The sequence below is a fragment of the Schistocerca americana genome, chromosome 7 (genome assembly GCF_021461395.2).
Source record: "Schistocerca americana isolate TAMUIC-IGC-003095 chromosome 7, iqSchAmer2.1, whole genome shotgun sequence".
In the NCBI taxonomy this organism is placed as follows: Eukaryota; Metazoa; Arthropoda; class Insecta; order Orthoptera; family Acrididae; genus Schistocerca; species Schistocerca americana.
The window spans coordinates 617,354,105-617,374,893 of record NC_060125.1 but is presented as its reverse complement, the minus strand read 5'-3'; the positions used below and the strand labels follow the sequence as shown (position 1 = coordinate 617,374,893).

The window sequence follows — 20,789 nt, the reverse complement described above, 5'->3', positions numbered from 1 at the left end:
CTTCGGATTACGAACCCGAGCGCTTACCTCTGCGCCACGACGCTGTAGAAAATCGTTAATCGTGGAGAGTATTTCACCGAACGGTTTCTTTTAACTGTCGATTTTCTCGACAACGGCTGAGAAGTGCATCTTGGTGCTTTGCCACATTGCACCTCTGGCCATGAGCTTTTATTATGCGCAGTATGAATCGAATCTGAATTTCACAATTGGCGGCCTCCCCTTGCAAGACAAAAACCTTTAATGGTACACTTGAAGAGCACTACAATTAACGTAATGAATTAGTTTAAGGTGTTAAAAACAGTTTATTACTGCTTAAATGACTTATCTTGTACGAGAGCTGTGACTCAGGCGTCCGTATAGCAGGCGCAGGGCTACCAAAAAAATGAACGGCGCGGTTGCTCGACGGTTGAGGAAACGGTTGAAAAGAACATGCTGTGGACGGCTAGGAGATCACTTTCTTTTAAATTAGTCCTTTCACAAGTTTGATGCTGTTCTCCATTTACATTTGTATGTTTCTCCGTAACTCCGACTTAAATGGCTGGCAGAAACTTCGTTGAACCACTTTCTCACTATTTCTCGATAGTTTCAAGGTCTAACAGCTCGGGGAGAAAACTACCAGCTAAACAATTCCGCGTCAGTTGTAATTCCTCTTCTTTTATAACGATGATCATTCCTCTGTATTGAAATTAGCGCCAAACAAATATTTTTGCACTCGCTTTAGAAAGGTAGGAGGCTGAAATGTCGTGAAGAGATCTTGCTACAACGAAAAACCCCTTTGTTATAATAGTTGTCACCCCGACTCTGTATGATATCCTTTACAGTGTGCCTCCTATTTCGCGATAGCAAAAAACGAGCCTTGCTTGAAATTTTTCGATGTCTTCCGTCAACACTATCTGATAGGGATACCCGTACCGCGCAGCAGTACTACAGAAGTCGGACAAGGGAAGTGTAGGCAGTCTCTTTAGTAGACCTGTTGCATTTTTTAAGTGTTGTGCCAATAGCACGCAGTCTTTGGTCCTCTGTCACTACAATATTATTTATGTGGTCGTTCCAATTTAAGTAGTTTGTAATTGTTAGCTCTTGGTTCACAGGATATCTTGCAAATCCATGGGTGAAGGGTATCAGACGGATGCCACATTCCTTGACTTAGGGAAAGCGTTTGACTCGGTGCCCCACTGCAGACTCCTAAGTAAGGAACGAGCGTATGGGATTGGTTCCCAAGTATGTGAGTTGCTCGAAGACTTCTTAAGTAACAGAACCCAGTATGTTTTCCTCGATGGTGAGTGTTCATCGGAGGTGAGGGTATCGTCTGGAGTGCCCCAGGGAAGTGTGGTAGGTCCGCTGTTGTTTTCTAACTAGATAAATGATCTTTTGGATAGGGTGGATAGATAGAGTGGATAGCAATGTGCGGCTGTTTGCTGATGATGCTGTGGTGTACGGGAAGGTGTCGTCGTTGAGTGACTGTAGGAGGATACAAGATGACTTGGACACGATTTGTGATTGGTGTAAAGAATGGTAGCTAACTCTAAATATAGATAAATGTAAATTAATGCAGATGAATAGGAAAAAGAATCCCGTAATGTTTGAATACTCCATTAGTAGTGTAGCACTTGACAGAGTCACGACGATTAAATATTTAGGCGTAACATTGCAGAGCGATAAGAAGTGGGACAAACATGTAATGGGAGTTGTGGGGAAGGCGGATAGTCGTCTTCGGTTCATTGGTAGAATTTTGGGAAGATGTGCTTCATCTGCAAAGGAGACCGCTTATAAAACACTAATACGACCTATTCTTGAGTACTGCTCGAGCGTTTGGGATCCCTATTAGGTCGGATTGAGGGAGGACATAGAAGGAATTCAGAGGCGGGCTGCTAGATTTGTTACTAGTAGGTTTGATCATCACGCGAGTGTTACGGAAATGCTTCAGGAACTCTGGTGGGAGTCTCTAGAGGAAAGGAGGCGTTCTTTTCGTGAATCGCTACTGAGGAAATTTAGAGAACCAGCATTTGAGGCTGACTGCAGTACAATTTTACTGCCACCAACTTACATTTTGTGGAAAGACCACAAAGATAAGATAAGAGAGATTAGGGCTCGTACAGAGACATATAGGCAGTCATTTTTCCCTCGCTCTGTATGGGTGTGGAACAGGGAGAGAAGATGCTAGTTGTGGTACGAGGTACACTCCGCCACGCACTGTATGGTGGACTGCGGAGTATGGATTTAGATGTAGATGTAGATATAGTTGCATGGATAATCATTAGACTTGTGTGATTTATCGTGTTATACACGAAACGTATTCGCTGTTGTGAATACCGACCACCATCAGCTGTATAATGAAATGATCACAGTGAAAATTCGGGACTCGAACCCAGATTTCCTGCTTTACGCAAGAGGCCGCTTTAACCGCTTTCGCTATCGGTGCGCGTCTCATGGCCAGAGCAAAACTTCCATATGTCGTCGCTCTTGGGTCACCATCTGCACTCGTACACACATTATGTAATTGCCACACAGTGCGAAGATATTTTAATTGAAGGTCGCTACCTGGTATTGGCGGATAAATACGATATTGCAGGGACTGCGTTGTTGAGAAGTACGGCGCAATGTTCCTTCGGACAAGCATACACGTATGTCCGAACCATCGTTGCATGGTACCTCTTAAACAATACCGTCACTGCAATATCGTATTTATTGTGTTACCGAAATCTAAATAAGTCCTTGTACTACGGATGAGGATGAACCACACTTTTCATACAGATCTACTGTCTGAATCATTTTGTAATTTCTTTTGATAATCTGATGACTTCACTATCTCAGTCTAACTACTAGAGGTAACATTCTCTATAAGCTGTTATGTACTCGAATACGCCAGTCCTTCCACTATCATCACAATTTTTCCTGGGTGCTAGGATAGAAGTCACAGTAACCTGTCCCATCTTAAGTGTCTTCCATAGACTTCTGTCATCATCTGTTCTGTTTCTATAATTTTAATTAATATTGTGTTTATACTGGTTGCTGGTGAGGAGGAAAGTTAGTTATTAGTATTTTATTAATGATCTCATTCATAAGCAGCCTTATCACAGTCATCACAGTCGCTCAAGAAATTCATGATTAAGCTTTACTTGTTTCATCAGAATCGGACGATGACTCTCCTTGTCCACAGTCTCGATGATTCTTAGCGATCTGCAACCCTGTGCCGGCCGGAGTGGCCGGGCGGTTAAAGGCGCTACAGTCTGGAACCGCACGACCGCTACGGTCGCAGGTTCGAATCCTGCCTCGGGCATGGATGCGTGTGATGACCTTAGGTTAGTTACGTTTAAGTAGTTCTAAGTTATAGGGGACTTATGACCACAGCCGTTGTGTCCCATAGTGCTCAGAGCCATTTCAACCATTTTGCAACCCTGTGTAAATAAAATGTCTTGGTTTTCTTGCGTTGCGTAGTCAGTCGGGAAACCTCAGATCAAGCGGAAAGTTTGCTCTAATAGAGTTTAACTATCCGATGAAATAATGGAGCTCTTGGATCTAATAATTGCAAGTTCGTTTCCAATTCATCGGAAGTTCCCATCTGATTACCAACGAAACGACACCTCCGTCAAAATTTCCAATTAGAGAATACATACATAATGAAATTCCTTACACACCTTTGATGTAAATGCTCAGTATATATTTTCTTGAGTAGCATATAATATATTTTCAATCTCTTTCTTCCAGTAACATCGATAGCAAAATTACAAGTCCTCTCAACACACCAGAGAGAATATTACAAAGAGTAATTATGCGCTCATGGAATAGTAATAGTACTGTACTATTTTGCGCATGGATTCTGCCACTTTATAGATGGTCAAGTAGGAAACGTAATTCACTCATAGAATTGCGAAGGGATAATTAGTAGAATATAAAGAGATATTACAGTTTCCCTCGTTTATTTTTCTATTTTGTCTGTACATTACGTTTTTTAACGCTCTTTCGAAGCACCTTATTTCACTTGCTTCCAGCTTCTTCTTTCCCAGATTCTCAATGATGCTCGTCTCACTTTCCACACTGCGGTGGTGCGTCTGGTGCTGAAGTCACGTACTGCGCGTGCGGAAGTGGTCCTGGTTGCGGTAAGCGGTCAGTGTGTTGACCGGCAGGCGGCGGCGATGCTGTGGGGTAAGGATGGGTCAGCGAACTGCAGGTGTTCTGCTCCTAGGGCGCCCATACCGTATGCCGAGGATTGCGAATGTACAATACGTCTATTGCACCACCTTTTACAGTATTGTGACGTTCCAAAGTATGCAGTGTTAAGCATGTCTGTAACGTGCTTTCCACTACTATTCTTCATCACATTCTTCGTTTCGTTAATTATTCGTAAATATTCTATGTTAAGTAAGCTGCCCATTCCATTCAACAGGACTTCTGAGTCTTCTTTACAACCTACAGAGGTGCAATTTCCTCTGTAAACCTCGCTGCTATTATTTACCCCCTTAATACTTTCAATCCTCTTCTTAAAATGACTTTAACACCCTTCATTGATTCGGCACTTAGAAGCTGAAAAACAGTGCTGATCAACTCCACCCTTCTCTTACACAACCTATGATTGTACAATAACTCTGAATACATTTTACTGTGTGAATTTGACCAACTGAAGTGTAGTAACAATAACATTTGCTAGCTGGCAGTTTTAACAACATAAATTATATCACCCTCGGAGTACTCAAATCAAGAGTTTTGTTATATACCAGACAGTTCAAGAGCCTAGCATATTTAAATTCGGATGGAGATAAGATTATTCTGCATTATAAATAATTACTAATGTACTTCCAAACATTTCGTGGCCGAAACTACACAATAGTACCAATAACACACAAATTTGACAGCTGCAAGCGATCGTGGAGTTACAGTAAAAAAATATTTCAATGTAGTCTATGATTCGCTAACTAACATTCCGAATCGAGCCCTAAAGTCTGATGTGGAAATTTATTATATTTTTCTGGTAGACAATAGTTTGTTGTTGTTGTTGAGGTCAACAGTCCGAAGACTGGTTTGATGAGTACTAAATAGGTGATGCCTTAATGTCTCAGAATTTGTATTGTCAGTCGATCCGTTCTTGTAGTTAAGTTCTGCCACAAATCTCTTTTCTCACCAATTATACCCCCAATTACATTCACAGTTTCAATGAGAGTATTCCAGTCAAGAGCTTCAAAAGCTTTTTCTAGGTCTACAAATGCTGTAAACGTAGATTTGTCTTTCCTTAACCTATCTTCTAAGATCAATTAATTACTTAATTAATACCGTGTGACTAGGGCCTCCCGTCGGGTAGACCGCTCGCCTGGTGAAAGTCTTTCGAGTTGACGCTACTTCGGCGAGTTGCGTGTCGATGAGGATGAAATGATGATGATAAGGCAACACAACACCCAGTCCCTGAGCGGGGAAAATCTCCGAGCCACCCGGGAATCGGACCCGGGCCCTTAGGATTGACAGTCTGTCGCGCTGACCACTCAGCTACCAGGGACTCGTAGGCTCACTACTGCCTCGCGTCTTGATACATTTCTCGCGAATCAAAACTGATTTTATCCGAGGTCGGCGTCTACCAGTTTTCCGTTCTTCCGTAAAGTATTTGTGTTAGTATTTAGCAACCATGACTTATTAAACTAATAGTTCGGTAATGTTGACAGCTGTCAGCACCTACTTCCTTTGGAACTGGAATTATTACATTCTATTTGGAGTCTGTGGGAATTCGCCTGATTCATTTATCTTGCACAGCAGATGGAAGAGTTTTGTCATGGCTGGCTCTTCCAAAGCTGTTAGTAATTCCGACAGGATATCGTCTACCCAGGGGCCTTGTTTCGACTTAGGTCTCTCAGTGGTCTACCACATTCTTCTGGCAGTATCGTATTTCCCATCTCATTTTCATCTGCGTCCTCTTTCATTTCTATAATATTGTCCTCAAGTTCATCTCCATTTTACTGACCCTCTGTATACATTCCCCTTTCAACTTTCAGCTTTCCTCTTTGCTCAGAATTGGTTTTTCATCTAAACTCTTGACATTCATACATCTGCTTCTCTTTTCTTCAAAGACCACTTTAATTTTCCTGTACGTGGTACCTGTCTTTTCCCTAGTGATATATGCCTCTAAACACTTAAATTTGTCCAATTAGCCATTCCTGGTTAGCAGTTTTGCACTTCCTGTCAGTCTCATTTTTCAAACGTTTGTATTCCCTTACATCTGCTTCATTTGCTGAACTTTTGTATTCTCTCGTTTCATAAATGAAATTCGGTATCTTCTGTGTTATCCACAGATTTCTACTTAGCCTTGCCTTTATACCTGTTTAATTCTCTTTTGATTTCTTTATTTCATCTCCCAAAGCCACCCACCTTCCTCTGAAACTCACAATAACCTCCGTTTCTTTCACACTATCCAGGCCCCATATCCTAAATTTGTTACGTGTCTGCTGTTTGTTTAGTTTAATCTACAGTTCACAGCCAATAAATTGTGGTCAGGGTCCTCATCTGAGGCTTGAAATGTTTCACAGTTTAAAAGCTGTTCCAAAATATCTGTCTTACCATTATACAGGGTGTTACAAAAATGTACGGCCAAACTTTCAGGAAACGTTCCTCACACACAAAGAAAGAAAATATGTTAGGTGGACATGTGTCCAGAAACGCTTACAATCCATGTTAGAGCTCATTTTATTACTTCTCTTCAAATCACATTAATCATGGAATGGAAACACACTGCAACAGAACGTACCAGGATGACTTCAAACACTTTGTTACAGGAAATGTTCAAAATGTCCTCCGTTAGCGAGGATACATGCATCCACCCTCCGTCGCATGGAATCCCTGATGCGCTGATGCAGCCCTGGAGAATGGCGTATTGTATCACAGCCGTCCACAATACGAGCACGAAGAGTCTCTACATTTTGTACCGGGGTTGCGTACACAAGAGCTTTCAAATGCCCCCATAAATGAAAGTCAAGAGGGTTGAGGTCAGGAGAGCGTGGAGGCCATGGAATTGGTCCGCCTCTACCAATCCATCGGTCACCGAATCTGTTGTTGAGAAGCGTACGAACACTTCGACTGAAATGTGCAGGAGCTGCATCGTGCATGAACCACATGTTGTGTCGTACTTGTAAAGGCACATGTTCTAGCAGCACAGGTAGAATATCCCGTATGAAATCATGGCAGTGAATCGAGGAAGTACAGTACATACTGACGAAACTGAAATGAGCTCTAACATGGACATTAAGCGTTTCCGGACACATGTCCACATAACGTCTTTTCTTTATTTGTGTGTGAGGAATGTTTCCTGAAAGTTTGGCCGTACCTTTTTGTAACACCCTGTATAATCAATCTGAAACCTCCCAGTTTCCCTAAGTCTCTTCGACGTGCACAACCTTCTTTCATGGTTCTTAAAAGAATTGTTAGCGATGATTAAATTGTGGCTCTGTGGAAAATACTACCAGGAAGCTTCGTATTTCATTCCTTTAGCCCAGGTCATATTCACCTACTCTCTTTCCTTCTCTTTCTTTTCCTGCCTTCGAATTCCAGTACCCATCGCTACTAAATTTTCGTCTCCTTCAACTAGCTGAATAATTTCCTCTATTTCATCACATATTTCCTAAATCTCTTCATCTTCTGCGGAGCTAGTTGGTATATAAACTTGTACTAATGTGGTATGTACGGGCTCTGTGTCTATCTTGGATACGTCAATGCATTCACCGTGCTGTTCGTAATAGCTTACCTGCACAGGGGATTGTAAATCCACAATATGGATATACGTACAAAAGGTGTTCGGAAATTCCCGATACAAATTTCCAGGACTTGTAGCACTAGGTGTTGATGTTTCTACAGGGGAGTGAATAAATAATATTTTGAACAGAACTCAATTTCTTGAAACGTACCGTTCTCTGACTTTCTGAATTCAAATGTTAAGCTCATCAACTTTTGTTTGAGGAACTGATCTAGGCCTGATGCAGTGCAAATATTAGGTAACAATTCGAAAGGAAACGTAACGAAACATCGGTTTATTCCTTAAGCAAATTTGTTTGTATTAACACTTATACAGTACCTGTTTACAATATTCCAAAACAAAAAACGAACCCAGCATACTATACGTACAGAACAGTACTGACACATTGCAACATGGGCTCAATGTAGGGAGCGCCAACGTTGTTACAGACACTGTTACTACGAAGCATGTTGTGACACGCACTCTCCATTCCACTTGGCGTCTCTTCAGTTTCTAGTGCAGCGGCCAGAACTCGTGGCAGCAGAGCTTCCTCTATCTCTGCAGCAGCAGGACAGACGTTAAGTGACATCGGGTGACTGTCTGACGTAGTACACGTCATCTTGTCTGCCCTACTGCATACCAGGGCCAGCAACTCAGGCTTTCCTCTTTCTCTCAACAGACGTGGACGCGTTACACATCTGCATTGAAACCGTCGCAGAACGGAAACGGTACTTTTCCGGAGATGAGTTTCTATTGAAAATACTATGTACTCACTCCCCTATACAGGTACTATAAGTTTGTAGCGTGAATTTCGGAACACCCTCTATAAGTATGTACATATGTACTCAAATTGATATAAATATCACTTAGTGTCTGGAAATTGTGGCTGTGAGGTAAGAACCACCTACATATCAGAGAGGTTGGGGTAGGGGTGGAAAAGCGATGTACCCCACGACGCTCGAATAGCTACATATTTCTCATCCTGTATTTGAAAATGAGAATACTTAATGACTTGGAACAAACTTCACACATAATTTCAAACACTTGCGAAACTTTTTATCGCTGACAAACCACACAAAATGACGCATGGAAAAAGGTTATCGTTTACTACATTTTCGCTATTCTTGCATGAAAGCTGCCGTATGAGGCATGACGTTATGAATTATTACTTCTTTACTACTAAGTGTATTGGCGGCATATTTCTCAGACAGTGATCACATATACCAGTGAATGAACCAGAAAAAATATGCCATTGTTCGTCTCATAGTACACCGTGATCGTTGAAAAACTGCAGCAACCTTCAAATCTTATAGATTTATTACTTCTTTGCTACTAACTCTATTCGGAACAACTTTTTCAGACGGTATACACATATACCGCTGCATGTACCTACAGTAATATAAGATTATACAATATACAGTTTTTGAATTATGTTGCCATAAACACTGAGATGCGTGAGAAATTGCCGTATCATGTATGACGTTTTAATTTATTACTTATTTACTACTGTTCCTACTCACAACACATTTCTCATACAGTAGCCACGTATACCAATGGATGTACACCCGAAATTATATCATTGTACAGCAAACAGTTCAGGATATACTACGTTATGAACACTGAACTGTGTAAAGATGAATCTACGTCGAGAAATTCGCTAGAAATGCAGGTGAAATACGTGCAAAAACACTGTGAAATTGTTAAATATATGTGAAATGTACTTGTATCTGACCTGTGTGTACCTGGATAAAGTGAAGGGTAAGAGCCTCAACTAAAGCCCCTAGAACGATTTCAACCATATTTGATACACGTGTTGGGTATAACCTGGGAAGAAATACTGTAGGGGCAAGAGCCACCAGCCTCCTATTGGTGTGTGTGAGAGGGTTTATGTGGAGAGAGAAGGAGGGAGGCAGGAGGAGATGGACAGACAGAGACTGAGAAAGAGGAGATGGACATAGATAGGGGGGGAAGGAGATGGACAGAGAGAGGGAGTGGTTGACAAAGGTCAGAGTGAGGAGAGACAGAGAGAAAAAGGAAAGAGGAGAAGATGGAGAGATAGAGGCAGAAGGAGGAATAGACTAGTGCAAGATGCATTAGTACGTTTTAAATAACTGCAGAAGATAAAGTGTAAGAGGTAGAAGAGTGGTTCTTCTCGAGGTAGTTGATTTTCTAGAATGGGATTTTCACTCTACAGCGGAGTGTGCGCTGATATGAAACTTGCTGGCAGATTAAAGCTGTGTGCCGCACCGAGACTCGAACTCGCGGGCAAGTGCTCTGCCACTGAGCTACCCAAGCACGACTAACTCTCCGTCCCCACAGCTTTACTTCTGCAGTTTCTCGTCTCCTACCTTCCAAACTTTACAGAAGCTCTCCTGCGAACCACGCAGAACTAACACTCCAGAAAGAAAGCTTCTGTAAAGTACTGTGAGGACGCAGCGTGAGTCGTGCTTGGGTAGCTCAGTAGCAAAACACTTGCCCGCGAAAGGCAAAGGTCCCGAGTTCGAGTCTCGGTCCAGCACACAGTTTTAATCTGCCAGGAAGTTTCAGCTGATTTTCTGTTCATATAGGAATCTATAGATAATTACCATAACTATCAATGTATGTAGATAAGCACTGGTCGTATCTCTTTACTAGACCATAGACAGGGGTTTCAGTACCTTTTTCTGCCATTTAGTATGTTATTTGACTCGTCTTAGACCTCTAAGGGCTCGCTGTCTTAACAAAACTTGAATAAATGAATGTATGAGTTATATAAATGACTTCCAGATTAGACCATTACTTGATCGTGTAAACAAATTAAAAGTGGAAACTGGCAATTGTACCCTTGACGCTCGCTCTGAAAAGCTCAGACCAACAAAAAATTACTATTTTTGGACACACTCCTCTTCCCATGGAGGAAAACTTAATAATAAAAGCTATTAACTGTTTTTGATAGCGATTATTTGTTACGATCTTTTAAGTTAATGGTTTAAACTTTAGACACTGTGAATGTTGCATGTCTAAGAGTTACTTAATGATAATGTCAGGTAAAAAAGAAATTAACATTTGCACATAAGGTTTTCTACGACATTTACATCGTAATTAATGTCCTTGCGTAACAAATTAAGAGACAACTTAATAAGAAAATCCGTCTGCTGTTTTTGACAGCTCCGATTTTTTATGTTCTTTGATCCTTAAGGCCTTGAAAACTGTGTATGTTAAATATCTAGGGGCTGATATATGGTGATGCAGGTACATAAGAAATCGACGAAATGTGCAGAAATGCTTTTCTGGGGTATTTACTGAGTAGTGAAGCTACTTGCATAAGAACCTATGACCTAATGATGATTCTGTGTCCTTGAACTGTACATTGGCATGGTAGAAATACTTTAAACGACAGTAAACGCATTTCAGTTTAACGTTTTCCACTGTTTCTGTGACTTGTAGAGTAGGTTGTAAGAAGATTTACAAGTGCTGTATGATTCCTCTTTTTCGTTTGCAGAGACACTTCGGAAGTATCCACCTGTAGCTAACTTGAGCAGAGCCTGCACCGAGCCCTACAACCTACCGGGCACCAGTGTCAGGATAGAAAACCCCGTGAAGGTCATAATACCGGTCTACGCGATCCACCACGATCCCAAATACTACCCGGACCCGGAAAAGTTCGACCCTGAGCGCTTTACGGAAGAGGGCAAGGCGTCACGACACCACTTCGTTTACCTGCCGTTCGGAGAGGGACCGCGTATCTGCATAGGTAAGTGGATCCATGACATACGTGGTTTCAGATGTAAAAATGTTTTAATTCCCCAGTAACTGACTGCCAAGAGAACAGTTTACAAACTTGACACCAACATCGCATCAAAAGCCCCTGAAAAATCCTTCTACCACGTGAACAGTTGCGCTATGGAAAGAAATGAAAGCAAGGGAGATTTCTAATCATCTTATTATACGTGTTGGAAGCTTAAAGGATTGTACTAGAGTGAAACTGCAAGGCAGGACAAATTACGACAAAACATAGAAAGCAGTTAAACTAATGTACCGTTCCCGACCGATATTTCTCATTTTAGACAACGCCTATAAGTTTAAACAACTGAAAACAGAAGCACATCTGTATGAGAATTTTAATGACAATTGTTTTATTTAAGCTGTTACATTTGCCGATCTCACAGCTGAGACCAAGCTCTGTATGTTTTTATACGTATTCTGTTCCGAAAAATTTCATGTTTCCGTTCTGAGCTGCCGATAAAATTCTTTATTTAAAAAGCAGTTTCAATCGCCCGACCACCATCAGGTTCATGTATATCAATTAAAATAATACGTTAGTAAAATTAAATTCTTAAACTGTCACGAATCTCTTAAAAAATGTGTGTGAAATCTTATGGGACTTAACTGCTAAGGTCATCAGTCCCTAAGCTTACACACTACTTAACCAAAATTATCCTAAGGACAAACACACACACCCATGCCCGAGGGAGGACTCGAACCTCCGCTGGGACCAGCTGCACAGTCCATGACTGCAGCGCCTTAGATAGCTTTTTTTTCTTTTTTTTTAATGTGGTAAAAAAATACAGTTGGACGCGAACCGGCGACCATAAGTTTAGAATGCACAACGATTACCACTTTTATGTTTTATTTTCATTTTTGTAATTGTTTTTTCTTCTTTTTTTTACCTTTGCCTTTCTTTTTTTTAATTTTCCCCCTTTTTACCCTCTCTTATTTTAAAGTCCCTTAGGAAAATGGAACTAAAAAAAAAAAAACAAAAAACCTTACTGCCACCGCCACTTTTCATCCTATAACAAAAAAATCTGGTCCACTTCAGGCGCTGGCTCCTGACTAAGCCTACCCCAGAGAGCTGCCTATATACCAGGGGAAATACGGGAAATCAAGGTTAGGGCTATCCTTACAAACAAAACAAAATCTTCCTTTTTCTGAATTATATTTTAATTTTTTTTGTTTATTTTTGTTGTGTAATTGATCAGAGGCCTTCTGCGCCCCGCTGGTAATATGTTGAGTCACGTCTTCTCGAAATTGATGTGTTCCGTTCAGTTGTTCAGAAATGTTCATTGGTTCAAACAGGAAACCTTCTTCTCTCTTGGCTTAACAACTTCCAGCTGCGAGGCGGGTCGTGGAAAGCACTCCCAAGGAAGTTCGAGAAAAAGTGTCTGTATTTTTGGTGACGGACAACGACACAATGACGGTCATTGAGGTATGTCCAAAAATCGAGTACAGAGTTTATAGTTTGTCCAAATAGGTACTGAATGGCATGTCCGCGAATCCAATTCACAGCATTGGTCTTTGTCCGAGGAAAATAGTCACGTTCCGGAAATAATAATGAAAGGGGAGTTACCCGATACGGAATGTCCCGCGTTAGAAAAGCCACAATACGACGAATCAATTGCCAAACCTCCGTCGCCGGTCCGCAAACAAACCTATGTTCACCATTGTCTGGCACTCCACACGTGGGACATAGAGGTGATTGGGCGAGGTGGAGACGATGAAGTCGAGATTGATTGATTTGCTTACCATTGACAGTTAGGTAGCAGACAGATTGAACATTCATGTCAAGGTAACAGGAGAACACCGCGCGCCGTACATGACACCAGTCAACCTGGGGGAACTTTTGTTCAATCGGGTTAGGTGGACGACCTAATTGGAGGACATTTTATACTGCCTTTGTCTTGAGTAAAATCTGTCTTGGTAAGGTGAGGCGTAGATAATTGAGTTCAAGAAAGAAGTATCTTACATAATGGAACTGGTCCGGAACATCCGAGATCATCACTGGGGCTGACAGTGAGACCGGCGTATATGCCGACAGGAGGAGACCAGTGAGGCTCGTTGGGCAACGTGTCCATACTGTCATCTGGGAGCTGACCAATAGGGCGCGAGCTCTATCCGGCACGTGAAACAGACCTATCCCACCTCGTTCACGGGGAAGAGTAAGGGTTGCATAGTTAACTTTGAACAACAGCCCAGAGCTGACGAAAGATGCCATCGCTGCCATCTCGCGACGTGCTACAGTAAGCGGGAAAGTTAGAGCTTGTGCTACATGGGGAACTCTGGATGCGATATATATATATATATTGACATATCGAGCTCGTTGGAGAATATCTAGGGATCGAAGGCGATGGTCCATAAGGCCTGCTCTGATCATTAAAAGGAGGCGTCGGAAGTTGATGGTGGCTGAACGCCGGAGATCAGATGAAAGATCTATTCCCAAACAGCGAATGGTATCAACGGTGGTGAGAGGTATAACGCAATCCACGGGAAGTCCCGTGCCAATGAACATGACTTGTGACTTACGCACGTTTAAAGAGCTACCCGACGCCTCACCATAAGTCGCTACCCACGTCAAAACAGCTCGAACACCGTCGGCATTACGTAAACAGATGACTATATCGTCAGCATAGGCCGTGCAACAGAATCGGTAGCGATCTATGGACAACCCTACCAAACGTTGTCTTAGTCCACATAGCAAGGATTCCAAGGAAAAGGCGTACAAAATCGCTGATAGAGGGCAACCTTGACGTAGGGATCGACCTATTTTTATCGGAGGAGTGAGTCTGCCGTTGTACATAACACTGGATGAGCCACCCCGCAGAAGGCGCATCACTACCGTGATAACGGCGACTGGGATACCCATATGGTGGAGAACGGCCGTAACGAACGAATGGTCAACCCTATCAAAAGCTTGACTAAAGTCCAAAGACGCAAGTGCCCCAGAGAGGCGTTGTGGCTGGGTAACGGCGATCATATCCCTGTAGCGGCATAAAGCCGTGCGGATATTATTATCCCCTCCCAAAGATGCTTGGTCTGGCGACACAGCATATCGGGCAACCTTTTTAAGTCGTGCTGCCAAAAGGCGAGTGAAGATTTTCATATCACTGTTAAGGAGGGTGATGGGCCGATAATCACTGATATTGCTGCCACCATGCGGTTTATGTACAGGAATAATAATTCCTTCCGTGAAAGCGTCCGGCACAGGTACTTCCGGAGACATATGTTCCCGACAGATGGAGGTGAATGTGGACTCTAACAAATCACGGAAGGTGCGATAAAATTCGAGGGGAAGACCGTCGGGTCCTGGGGAGCGATTGATGGTTCCTGCCCGGATCGTATCGCGGACTTCATCATCAGTCACCTCTGACATCAAGTCAATCGCCGCATCTCCTGGGATACCACCGAAGTTGAGCTGTGAGACTTCCTCGATCAACTCTGGGGATTGTGGAATTGCGGCATAGAGCTGCTGGTAGTGGGCGTGAAGCACATTCCCTATTGCAGATTGGGTTACGTAGCGACGCCCTTCTTGGTCTGTTACGACGTGAATCAATTTTCGGCGTCGATTTTGGCGTTCTTGGATGATATGGTACATCGACGAATGTTCATGAGGCATGCGATCAGCAGTACGAGATCGTACTATCGCTCCTTCCAAATGCCTTCGCATGAGATTGGAGATTTGGGCCTTAGCATGGTTCATCCTTGTATGGCGCTCTGGGGAGGCTGGCATCGTGGAGCATTCTCGTAGGATCCTATAGTAGAAGTCCATAGCGCTCTTCCTCTAGGCGACAACATCTTTGCCATACCGGATCAAAGTTTTTCGAAGAGCGGGTTTTGCTCACTGGATCCACCAGGATATGGTAGACGGATACGTGGGACGGCGTCCATTACATGTGATCCAAGTGTCTTCTGTTAGAAGTCGACAGTCAGGTGAATTAAGAAGTGCCGTGTTCAGTTTCCATAAACCACGTCCGTGTCACTCTGCCTGTCTTGTAAGGACAACATCACAGATGTAAGCCGCATGATCTGAGAAAGCAACAGGCCAGATTTCAGCCTGTCGAGTGTGCTGAATTAGGGATCGCGAGATGTAGATGCGATCCAGTCGGCTAGAGGAGTGCGCAGTAAAGCCCGTAAGATCACCGTGAACATGTACCACTCCCGGATCAACGTCCATCTCAGTAGCATTTTCAGTCACAGTGCTGCAATGATGCGGCAGGTCAGGATCTGGCGTCTGTGGCACCTCTGAAGGAATCTCAGTAGCGGTTGCGTCTACCTGATCAGACGACGTCAGCGGAGCAGGAAGAACCTGTGTAGAGGTGCTACCTTCCTTGGCAACCTTGGCATATGTGACAGGGATCTGAGTGGTCACCGCTGGGGACGCTTCCTCGCCGACCGGCGACTGAATCAGGCGGCGTCGCATGCAGGCGGATCTGAGGTGGCCTTCTTGTCCACAACCCCACCATGTTCGGGGTTTGTCTGTCGTACGTTACAATGGCTCGCACCCCGCCAATTGTCAGGTATGATGGTATACGTTTTTTGAGTTCAATTTTGACCTGACACACACCATTAAGGACATGGTAGGTCGTGAAGTTTTGCCATTTTTCCTCTACGTAACCGATGACGTTACCTTATGGTTGTAAAGCAGAGACAACTTCGTCCTTCGGCACTTCAAAAGGTAGTTCGAACACCCTAATCGTGCGTTGACCGTACTCTGCGAGTACAAGTGTTACAGCTCCGACGTGACCATAAGAGTATTTGAACTTAAGTCGATTGGCATGTCAGCGAATAACATCTTCACACACCTCGGTGTTTGTCATTTTAATATAAACGACACTACCCCTGATCGAAAAATGGATTCCGAGAACGTGGTTAGGATCTAAACGAACTTCTTAACGTACGAACGTTTGAACTTCATGTGCACGTGGTCGCGTATGTTCAGCTGGGAAGGAACCTTTAAGAGTCGCACGGTGGTAAGCGCTCATTATGTTGTTCACGGCGGACGGACACGAGCCTTAAAGCTGCGACGCGGAAGTAAACAAACCCCGGCAGCGGAGCACTGGCCGGCGCGTGGGGCCGTGCGCACGCTGCCACGGCTGAGAGCCGACTAATCGGCTAATCCCGCGCGGCACGAATCTCTTAGCGGATGTAAATGATAACGACGACATACACGTAATGAAATACGACATACTCGCATAAATCGATTGACAGCATCGTGTTATGCGAAAGATGAAATCATTAACGTTATACGACAAACCCATGAATAGGACATGGGGAACAACAGTATGCCACAACACAGTGATGTGATTCATAGCGAACAACACATCACAAACATGTGAATGCTTCGCATTTGTGTATAGTAACACAAATTATCCGACAATCTATTAAAACTTGGCTACGTAGTCCACTCATTCATGTTATAACTACAATGGGTGTTAACGCTGTGAATAGATTCACACGACGTAAAACCGACTGCACGACCGACAACTATTTACTGGTAAATTAGAGATGGTCATAGAGGTCTTCATACATTGACATTGACTGGTATCTTACGATTAACAAGCTGTGTGTCATCAACGTCGATAAGTACATGGGTTAATCGTAACAGGTGTTCTGTATGTTGCATCTAATAGCAACTTACGAACATTACAATCACAGTTGCGTGGCAGAAAACAAAGTAGACATAAGTAAAGACTTACATGCTGCCATAGGCTGTGGTGTGAAACAAGCTACAGACGCATTCATTTGCGCAATACTTCCGCCGTATACTAACTTTCATGACACTAGCCGTACAGATACATAAAATACAGTCTAACGAAAAATAAATATATAAAAAAATTTTTAGAAAGGAAAACGGTTTACCCATGAGGGAATTATCCGAATGGGACGGAATCGGCAGATGTGACGTACGTGTACAGACAAACAATAGACCCCAATTTAAAAAAAAAAAAAACTGATTTATTCAAGGGAAAGACCTTCACAACCTCACCTTCAATGACACGCTATTCCACCTCTGGCCCTTATTCAATTATTCGGCACGGGATTGAGTGATAGTGTTGTTGAATGTCCTCCTGAGTGATAACATGCCAGATTCTGTCCAATTGGTGCGTCAGATCTTCAAAAACCCGATATGGTTGGAGGACCGTGTCCATGATGCTCCAAACATCACTGAAGACAGTTCTACTGCAGTCAATGAGATTCCAACCTGGAGACGTGTCTGTTATTCGGTCTGATACACTATACTGAGCGCTGCGGTACATCGTGCCTACAACAAGTGTCTGTTTCTCACGATAAGTGGCCTTGGTACACAGCTATTAAAGTAAAACAGTCGGGAACCGCGCGACCGCTACGGTCGCGGATTCGAATCCTGCCTCGGGCATGGATGTGTGTGATGTCCTTAGGTTAGTTAGGTTTAAGTAGTTCTAAGTTCTAGGGGAATGATGACCTCAGCTGTTAAGTCCCATAGTGCTCAGAGCCATTTGAACCATTGAAGTAAAACCACCATACAACTATGTCACTTGCGTAACTTTGTAGGAGCGCCACTTACCTTGAAGAATAGATACTTGCTACTGGCACAATGTGTTTTACCTACTGGCAAGTTATAAAAAAATAATACTAAACTTGTAAACTTTCCAGATGAAAGTTATGATCAACGTATTGTAATACAGTTGCAATCAATGCTGGTCAGGATTCCTTATATTGGGCGAAACGTGCGTCATGAATAAGTAACATAATAAAATCAGTTCTGCCACTGTGTCGTTTTCATCAGTGTGTGGTGGGTTTTATATATTTTTGTAGCTCTGTTGCAGACAAACGTTTCCCAAGTGGCGGTTTCACCTTTTATCAATCTAAGGTTTACGACGGAATCAGTGCAGAGAGGTTATTTTGCTGCTAAGAGAGTCCTTTTGTGCACTACACGCCCATCGAGTGATCCGAACAGCCCTACGTAGTTTTCTGCTCTGCAAAACTGCGCGCACCCTGCTGGCCAATACATAGAAGCGCCAGTTCCAAGCTGACAGAGGGAAACTTCACAAGCCATTTCAAGTTTCTGGAATAGTATCTCCCGGTTCCTATTAGCAAAAACAGGAGACATCATAAATTTTACATTATTCTTATTAACACTTCAAAGGTCTATAGGTTGAGGTACTATTCCGCACAATGTTTACTGTGATAACGCCTAAAATTCCAAAAACCGAGAGATAACAGAAATGTGGACGGCTATCTCTGCTGACAAAACACGCCAGTTCGTTGCACAACTGGGTATCACAAGCTACCAGAAGATTTTTATATCGCTGGCGTCTGCTGCCGTAGTAGGTGAGACTGCTCCAGTCTCACGAAATACCGCAGGGTGGGGTGCGTAATTGCTATAATGATTTTGCAGACCAAATACATCTCAGGGAAGTCCAGCAAAACATTAGGAGACGTTCCCAATGGACATATGTATACCACAGCGCGAGCACACAAAAGGAATTCGGAAAATGACAGCCAGCGCAGAGGCTTTCAGGCAGCCATTCTCTCAGCTCTCCATTTCTCAGTGCTACGAGTAGAAACCTTACTATAGAAGAACCCCCCCTGCCAAACACTCTCCGGTGGTTCGTGAAGTGTACAGTTCATCGAAGGGCCTCATAGAGTTTTATTGTCCTTGGGAGGCTACCCTACTAATACAAACAAGAAAGGTGACCTGGCATATATACTCTAATATGTTGCAGGATAACCTGTCTTACTCAGCAATCACGTGATGAATACAACAACTCGTGTTTTCCCTCTACAGGTATGCGTTTCGGTCTACTGCAGGCTAAGCTGGGCATCGCTTGCCTGGTCTCCAAGTTCGTCTTCAGTGCCACCAGCAAAACTCCTGTCAAGCTACGGATGGACCCCAAGTCAGCTGTGACGTCATCCATCGGAGGCATCAACGTGCGGATCTCCGCGAGGACTCGAAATGACGGCGAGTGGTGCATTCCAAGGAAGTAGTGAACACTTGGGGACTTGAAGCGTATGATCTGACTGAAACTTCATCTGTACTTCCCATAGCAATGACGCCTAAAATCTTGTTTATTAACACCTATGAGCCTTGAACCTCAACGTCTTTGGTAACTAACGTGTGAAACGGAAGACGTAAGAACACAGTCTGCCCACCGATTTGTCGATGGTGCAGTTCGCAGTTTCAACCTCATTGCTTCATCTGACTGTGTTGCAAGTACCTCCCTCGTGCAGTCTTTGAAAACTGAGTAAATAATATGAGGAACACGCTTCACTGCAGCGCTACGTGCGACTTAAGGCAGCAAAATTCCGTCTCGTTCACATTAGAATCTACTTCCCTCGACAGGCGACTTCAATGTTGAAGATGATAGTATTGTACGAAATCATAGATGAACAAAATACGTAGTTGTGAAGACGGCCAACAGAGTAAATATTTAATTTTCCCTTCATTTTGATGTTACAGTTACTCCATGAATAGCCACTCTGTCGACCACTAAAAATAACCTATCCATGCTTTCGTCATTTATGACTAAATTACATGAAACTCATTTTTCACAATCATAATTCATTGTGCAAATGCTAGTGAACGTGGACGCAAAGTAAGAAGGAAGTGTATGTTACAGGCGATTACTTCCTGTCTACGAACTACGTAAATTATTAAGTGTTTCAGACGCATACTAATTACAATTAGCTTCTACAGAAAGATACACTTTTTTACTTAATTCACGAAACACAACGAAAATTAACATTTGGAAATTCCTTATTTCTTATTCTTCATGTTTTTAAATTCCTCCAATAAAAATTTGCTTACAGTGGCTTCATTCAGACTTGAGCCTTTTACTCGTACTGTGGATCTCTAAAGCACCCTTTACATACTTTGACATTGTAAACGACGCTTTCGTTCAAAAAATGGTTCAAATGGCTCTAAGCACTATGGGACTTAACATCTGAGGTCATCAGTCCCCTAGACATAGGACTACTTGAACCAAACTGACCTAAGGACATAACACACATCCATGCCCAAGGCAGGATTCGAACCTGCGACCGTAGCAGCAGCGCGGTTCCGGACTGAAGTGCCTAGAACCGCTCGGCCACAACGGCCGGAGACGCTTTCGTATACAAGTCAAAACACATAAAAATATTGAAGTCTTGGAGAAGAATGGAGCATTATTTATTATTTATATGGATCTTCGTAATCCATACAAATAAAGAAACAAAACAACTTGATGTTAAAATTGTAAAAACACACTGCTACAAACATTGTTACTTATATATGATCGGACACGAAAGACTGTAAGCGGAGATGATTTGCAAAAACACGTATTGGAACTTAAAACTATTATTCCTGAGT

General features: G+C 42.9%; 1 protein-coding gene across 1 annotated transcript in view; it reads left to right on the top strand.

The window, feature by feature from the left end:
* LOC124623148 (probable cytochrome P450 6a13) overlaps positions 1 to 20,460 on the top strand; it is a 69,683-nt gene extending 49,223 nt beyond the window's left edge. Inside the window, exons 5-6 of the mRNA XM_047148939.1 lie at positions 11,190 to 11,441; positions 19,230 to 20,460. Coding sequence (XP_047004895.1) covers positions 11,190 to 11,441; positions 19,230 to 19,429 — 452 coding nt within the window. The 3' untranslated portion in view covers positions 19,430 to 20,460. The remainder of the gene's footprint in view (positions 1 to 11,189; positions 11,442 to 19,229) is intronic.
* The last annotated feature ends 329 nt before the right edge of the window (positions 20,461 to 20,789 follow it).